The 7,312-nt window shown below is 51.8% G+C and overlaps 2 protein-coding genes across 6 annotated transcripts in view; one reads left to right on the top strand and one right to left on the bottom strand.

Moving 5' to 3' along the window:
- The window catches only part of SPMIP8 (sperm microtubule inner protein 8), a 7,269-nt gene extending 2,115 nt beyond the window's left edge, over window positions 1-5,154 (bottom strand). The window contains exons 1-6 of one of the 5 annotated variants that reach the window (XM_077751250.1): window positions 5,048-5,154; window positions 4,404-4,524; window positions 4,078-4,302; window positions 915-976; window positions 476-650; window positions 5-48 (exon numbers count right to left, since the gene is read on the bottom strand). In XM_077751250.1, coding sequence (XP_077607376.1) covers window positions 5-48; window positions 476-650; window positions 915-976; window positions 4,078-4,300 — 504 coding nt within the window. In that variant the 5' untranslated portion in view covers window positions 4,301-4,302; window positions 4,404-4,524; window positions 5,048-5,154. Of the gene's footprint in view, window positions 1-4; window positions 49-475; window positions 651-914; window positions 977-4,077; window positions 4,303-4,403; window positions 4,547-5,034 lie in introns of all 5 variants that reach the window. The other 4 variants (XM_077751248.1, XM_077751251.1, XM_077751252.1 and 1 more) reach the window with 4 other exon arrangements.
- The window catches only part of CNGB1 (cyclic nucleotide gated channel subunit beta 1), a 72,181-nt gene continuing 69,155 nt past the window's right edge, over window positions 4,287-7,312 (top strand). Inside the window, exon 1 of the mRNA XM_077751247.1 lies at window positions 4,287-4,492. The gene's annotated coding sequence lies outside the window, so the exon portion shown is untranslated. The remainder of the gene's footprint in view (window positions 4,493-7,312) is intronic.

Genomic DNA, 7,312 nt, shown 5'->3' on the forward strand with positions numbered 1-7,312 from the left:
TCACCTCCGGCTTCAAGTACCGCACTGCGTAGCCACTGAAACTCTCCACTGCGGAGAGATCGCCCATCTGCAGCCCCCAGCCCGCCGCGGACAAACCCCGCCCCCGCTCTTACCTGAGCCCGCCCCTAGATCCAACCACGCCCACACACCTGTTCTTAGAGCGCGCCCCGCCTCGACAGCCTCGCCAGAACAAGCCCCGCCTCCAGACCCTGCTCCAAGGGCGCCAGAACCAGCCCCGCACGCAGCCTCCGCCCCAATGGCTCCCTCTGGCCTGGCCTTGGCCCCTGTCCTCTATCCAAGACGAACCCCACCTCTCAGGAACCTCAGCCCATTTCGGTCCCGCACGCTCTGTGTGCCCCACCTGCTCCTCAGCTTCCCCGCTGTTCTTGTCGCAGCCGACCTGAGGTCCCCCACCCACAGTTTGCGCCCCGGGTCTCTCCCGCCCTATGGCATCCTCCGAGCCCAGTAGACTGACCCCTCTTGTTCAGACAGGGCAACTTGAACTCGCCGGCCGAAGACACGAAGCGGGACCAGTCCTCAATGGCGCGAGTGAAGCAGGGCCAGTCCACCCGGTTGATGCCCGGTGTGATGGGTACCAGTTTTCCCTCATGGCACCTGTTTCGGAGTCTCCGGCCGGTTTCGGTGACGTCCTGCCGGGCGATGGGAGTCAGGGCTGGGTGGTAGGTGCAGAAGCCTGGGAGCGACCCAGACCACCCCATAGACAGGAGCTGACAACTTGGCCCATCTGACCCAGGGGCCTGATGGAGAGCCTGAAGCCCCTAAAGGAGATGGGAAGGGGGCAGGGGCCCAAGCAGGCAGCTGGAGAGCCCGAGGCACTTGGGGCTGAGCACAGGCAGGGCCTTCACACCTTCTCGCCTGAACAAACCGAGGGCCAGAAGCAAAAAAACACTCACCAAGCACTGTAGGGGTTTGTTGGGGACTCCAAAAAGTGTGAAGTAGGCATTGTCAAAGTCATCTGAAGAAGAAACAAAGAGGGAAGGGTAGGTGTCTCCTCTACTTTGGACCCTACAGTCCTACTTCTCGGAATTTTTCCCACATTCCAAGCACACAACTGGGAAATGATGTCGGTAAAAGATCTATCCATTTCAACATTGTTCATAAGAGAAAATGACCAGAAATAGCTCACGTGTCTGTCATTAAAGGACTTGCTAAATACACTCTGATACATCCTCACTATGCAGCCACTTAAAATAGACAGAGGAAGTTCTCGATATGAGACCTCCCAGGTGCAGAAGAGTATATGCTGTGTGCTACCTTTTGCTTTAAAACCTAAAACTGAGGGACTTGGAGTCAGAGAAGAATATACATTCATGTCATCGCCTTAACCAAGTCATCAGACTTGGCATCACGAATAGTAGGATAATAACATGATATGCCTTCTGCCGAAGCACTATGGTGAACATGCAAGATTCTGGCCAGCACCACTTTACCTGATTAATCAGGCCTCTCCATCTAGCTTCTAGTTGACAGAAAACAATCAAGGTAAACAACACCCTAAGGAAACAATCACTTAAGTTCACAATGTAGGACTGTCTATAATGTAACTATTTTGAACTCTAAAAAATCGGGTCTTAGGGAACAATGGAAAGTGGGTGGACTATATCAGACTAAAACTAAAGATATGTAACACCCAATTGCAATGCACAATCCTAGATTGCAGCTTGATTCAAAAAGGGTTTTTATTTTATTTTATTTTATTTTATTTTATTTTATTTTATTTTATAGTTTATTTTTTTATTTTGAGAGAGAAAGAGAGAACACATGGGGAGGGGCAGAGAGAGAGGGAGAAAGAGAATCCCAAGCAGGCTCCAGCCTGCAAGCACAGAGCCTAATGGGGGTCAAACTCATGAAACCATGAGATCATGACCTGAGCCGAAACCAAGAGTTGGATGCTCAATCGACTGAGCCACCCAGTGAACCCCAGAAGGATTTTAAAGCTATGAGATATCTTTAGGGGTCATTTGGGACATTTAAATATGGACTGCATATTAGGTTATGGAATTATTAAGTTTCCTAGATGTGATCATGGTATTGTGTCGTAGAGGAGGCTGTTATCGCTGGGAGAGTGATAACTCTCCCACACTGCTGAAGAGTGTGGGAGGGTGTGTGAGGGGGGGTGTGTATGTTAGAGAGAAAAGAATCAAACATGGTAATATATTACCTGAAGCAGATGGAAGACAATGGGTGTCCATAGTATTATCCTTTCAAACTTTCTCTATGTTTGAATACGCTCATAGTAAAATTTGGGGAGCAGAAGTATATATGTTTGTATTTGCATTCGTTTTTTTTTTAAATTTTTTTATTTAAAAAAATTTTTTTAATGTTTTATTTATTTCTAGGAGAGAGAGAGAGAGAGACAGTGTGAGCAGGGGAGGGTCAGAGAGAGAGGGAGGCCCAGACTCTGAAACAGGCTCCAGGCTCTGAGCTGGCAGTCAGCACAGAGCCCGACGCGGGGCTCGAACCCATGAACCTCGAGATCATGACCTAAGCGAAAGTCGGACGCTTAACCGACTAAGCCACCCAGGCGCCCCTGTTTGTATTTGCATTCATAAACAGTGGAAGGATACATTAGGAACTGGATGGACAGCTGTAAGTCAGTAGAGGTGGAGGGTGTAGGGAGTGAGCTGTTAAAATGTACATTATTACAGCATTTTGAATTTTGAAGCTGTGACTTTATTACTTTTATTAAAAGTATATACTTGTGATAAAATATATATCTAAATCAAGAGATTTCCCTAAAAATCTATATTCCTGGCTTCCAAGAGCCTTCCCACGAAGCAGTTAGTGGGAACCCCATGGCTGCTGCCCGTAGAGGGACAGGTGTGGAGGCTCCACTTCACCTTTCATCCCTCCCTCCTCCCCACCTCCCCGCCCACCTCCGGCATTTCCCATCTTGGCCCTGCAGGGCTCTGCACGGGACCTCTGGAGATCTCCATGCAGTCTCTGGCACCCTCACCCCACCTGTCACCTCAGCTGGGCACCACCTGGGCATCATTCCAGACTCTCTGCTCTGGTGTCTCACCCACACCACTACCACATCCTCTTACTCTATCTCCTAAGTACCTTCCAAAACCCTTTCCTGTGGCCAAGACATTGTCACTCCTTCCTGAAGACTGTGGTCCCTCCCAGTGTCTTAACAACCCCCACCCTTATCCACCTCTGGTCCCTCTGGGTCACCCTCCACCCCCTTCCCATCCTCAGAAGGCTCAGATCTCTTTTCTGCTTCAGGTCTTCAGACTTTCCTCTTTCTTTCCCGAGTCCAGGCCCCTGAGCTTAGCAGCAGGGCCCTTTCTGAGCTGTGCCCTTGTCCCCAGCCCCAGCTCCTGCTGTGGCCACTGACCTGGTCCCTTGACCCAACCAAACCCCCCAAGTTCACCCAACACCTCATGCAGCCTTTCCCTTCCAGGCTCCTGTACATGCTGTTCCCTCTAGCTAGGTCACCTTTGTTTTCCTGCTGCCACGGCTCAGTGTCAGGCACCAAGCAAGTGCTTCATAAATGTGTGGAAATGAATGTGCATTCATTCATTCATTCATTCATTCATTCACAGGTACCCCCACCTCCACACCCAAGCCTCTCAATGGATGAAAAGTTATTCCTTGGGCCCATGTGGCCTTTTCACCCCAAAGACTCTCATGTCCTCTGCCCATTCATGGGAAGTGATTGGAGGATCTTCCTCTTTTCCACCTGGAGAGCAGTTGGGCAGAAGCTGTCATCGCTTTTATTCTCACTTCTACTACTGCGACTACTGACTTCCGCACAGCTGTCTCTCTGAGTAACAACCATCATACTGTTGGTGAGCCGTACTAGGTGCTGGGTACTACTTTAAGTGCTTCTCTTGGCTTGTCTTACTCTCACAATAACCTTTCGAGGCAGGCCCTGTTAACATCCCCATTTTCCTGATAGGGAAGCAGAGGCTCAGACCTAAGCAGAGCTGGGACTAGCCTTTTTAACACTTCCATGCGCCACGGAGGGCCTTGCCCTCCCGCAGGGCTCTCCCACTCCTTCCCCAGAGGCCCACAGGGGCCGGGGCACCAGCGGCAGCCGGGCCGCCTGACCTTTGCGGCAGTAGGTGGTGGACCGGCAGTGCTCGTCCGAAAGGCAGGCCCGGACAGAGTCCATGTCCATGCGGCGCAGGCTGGGCAGGGCCGGGTGGTAGAGCTGCCGCTTCACGCCGGCCAGCTGGTTGCGCGTCCGCTCCACCGGCAGCAGGATGGCTGGGGACGCGTACACGTGGGTGGAGCCGTCCTCCCAGGGCACCAGGTCGATGATGCGGGCCATGGCTGGGGAGCAGAGACACCCTGACCAAATACCCTTCCGTGGGGCAGCGCGGCCTTAGCCAGTGCGGACTTGTCTACTCGCCCAACGGTTACTGAGGACCTACCTTCGGCGAGGAGCTCCCCGTGTGGAGTCAGGGACACCCGGACGCGCGCGGGCTTGTGCACACGCACGGTGGGCTCAGCCCTCTGACAGGTGAGCACAGGGTGTGTGTGGTTGGGAACGGTCTAAAAGAGGAGACGTAGGAATCTATTCTTAAATAATGATCAGGAAGCAGCAGCAGCAAGTGGGTTCAGAATTTAGCTCAGTCTGCCTCTGGGTAGCTAATTATGGACTTCTGGCCTTAGCTAAAGTGTCTGGCATTTACTCAGAATTCTACAGGGAGACATAGGGAAGTTTTAAACAAGGGGAGAGGCATGAGAGATATGAACTACAAAGCATTGCTGGTTACTCAGTGCCTCTTTTTAAAGAGCCACTATTCCCACAGCCTTTCGGTCATTTAAACTTCAGTGAGGATTTGTTGAGCCGGCTTGCTTTCTTCCTGACCCAGTTACAGGTGCGAGAGGGAGGTGGGTGGTATGTGGGCAGGAGGAGCGAGGACCTTGGACCCTGGAGGAGCAGGGAGAGGGCAGGGTGACTGGCCTGGGGAAGCTGCCCCAGGGGGTTGGCCTGCATGGGGAGGACAGGGCGTGGGGTGGGGAGAAGAGGGGAGGAGGGGCGCGCTGCTCCTGACCCACCGGCAGTGACTACCTCGTCTGCAGGGCACAGGCCCCAGGTGCACAGGCCTATGAGGGTTTTCTGCTCCTCCAACTGCTCAGTGGGGAGAAGAGGCAGGGAGATGGGCCGGCCCCAGAGCCTTATACAGTAGGAGCATAAAGGAACATTCTGCAGAGACAATGCCCACTGCAGCCTGATTGTGAGGACGCCGGCTCCTCGGCAACCCTGGCAGCTGTAGGCTCTGAGGAGAGGAGCCAGCTAGCAGGAGTGCTGTGCTCTGGCCCCCCTTTCAGCTTTCCTGAAGGTTGCCATCTCCTGGGTCTCTGCTCAAGCCAGGCATGTTGAGAAATGTCCGACAGGAAGCGGGCTCCTTGGAGGTGGCCGTGCGAGGGCTAGCCAGGGCAGGCTCTGTGACCCTGGACTAGTGGCTGTCTCTCTCTAGGTCTCAAGGCTCTGTTAGGCAAGACCCTAGGCCATGCCATGCAGGCAGACTGTGGGCTCTCCTGGAGACCTGAGGGCACGGCCCTGCCTGCCAGCCCTTGGGTCTCCAGGGGTGGCGATTAACAGTGGCCAGTATCCAGGGTCAGCATAAAGGGATCAGGGAGAGTGGTGGCCTCAGCAGGATAGGGATTAGCAGGTGATATTCTAGCCCTGGCCCCCTGCAGGCCGGCAGCCTCCCTCCTTCCTTCCCAGGAAAGAGAGGTCATGAGTGCCTAAGCCCAGCACTGGAAAGCCCGGTGCCTGCCCACCATCCCGGTCACAGACATTGGCAATGGACCCCACAGGTGACGAAACCCTGGGGAGAGTCGGACTTGTTTGCCTGTATCGGCATAGCCCCACATCCACCTGTCCAGGTGCTGAGCATGGCAGGTCCGGGGACCCCTCCCGTGAGGCTCACGCACGGTTTGGCTCCTTGCCTGCTCCACCTCCAGTGCTGCATACAGCTCCCAGACCCCCAGGCCCCACTCCTCGGAGCAGACTTCCCCGGAGTTGACTCTACTCACCACCCCACCCCCAGTTTATTTTTCTTTTAAAGTTAAAAAATATAATAAAGTACAGTAAATGCATAAATATAGACCACAACTAATAATTTATAAAGCAAGAGCTCATGTACTATCATTCAGGTCAAGACAGGAGGTACTATGCAAAACCGATTAGCAGTTTCTTAAAACACAAAACATAAAATTACCATATAACATGCAATTTTACCCCTAGGAATCTTCCCGAGAGAACTGAAAATATATAGGTCCATGCAAAAACGTACACACAAGTGTTCACAGCAGCATAATTTCAAACAGCCAATAAGTGGAACAACTCGAGTCCATTGACTAGTGAGTAAATAAATTCTACCAAGTACTGCTCGAGATTTAAACATTTTTTAAAAATTAAATTGTTTATTTTTGAGAGAGAGAAAGAGAGAGAGCAAGTACAAGAGGGAGAGGGGCAGAGAGGGAGGGAGGCACAGAATCTGAAGCAGGCTCCAGGCTCTGAGCTGTCAGCACAGACTCTGACACAGGGCTTGAACCCGTGAACCGTGAGACTTTGGCCTGAGCCAAAGTCAGACACTTAACCGACTGCGTCACCCAGGTGCCTCAAGAATTTAAAAAAATTTTTTTAAGTTTATTTACTTATTTTGAGAGACACAGAGACAGCATGAGTGGGAGAGGGGCAGAGAGAGAGGCAGAGAGAGAATCCCAAGGAGGCTGTGTGCCGCCAGCACGAAGCCCAATGCAGGGCTTGAACTCATGAAACCATGAGATCATGACCTGAGCTGAAACCAAGAGTCGAATGCCTAACAGTCTGAGCTACCCAGGCGCCCTGGAATACTCAAGAGTTAAAAAGTAGTACTGATACATGCTCCCATGTGGATGGTCCTCAAAAACATTTCGCTAAATGAAACAAATCAGACAAAAAACAGTCCACGTGTTATATGATCCATAAAATGTTCAAAAAAGGCCAAGTTTAGGGGACAGAAAGCAGATCAGCAGCTGCCTGGAGCTGTGGCTGAGGACGGGGAGTGATTCCCATCAAGTGTGAAGGGTCTCGTTGAGGCAATGATGACAATGTTCTAAAACCGGATGGTACAAGTTACAAAGCTCAGTCAATTTATTAGAAATCATTGAACTGTACAGTTAAAATGGGCAAATTTTATGGCATATACATTATACCTCAGTCAAGTTGTTTTAAAACATTGGTGCCAGCTAAAGAAAGCAAGAAATGATGCCAGCCTCTAGAAGCTTCCACATGCTCCTCCCCAGTTCTGCGCCCCCCCCTCCCCTCCCCCCCCCCGGAGGAGGG

This window comes from Crocuta crocuta, unplaced genomic scaffold (assembly GCF_008692635.1).
Source record: "Crocuta crocuta isolate KB4526 unplaced genomic scaffold, BGI_CrCroc_1.0 scaffold124, whole genome shotgun sequence".
NCBI lineage: Eukaryota > Metazoa > Chordata > Mammalia > Carnivora > Hyaenidae > Crocuta > Crocuta crocuta.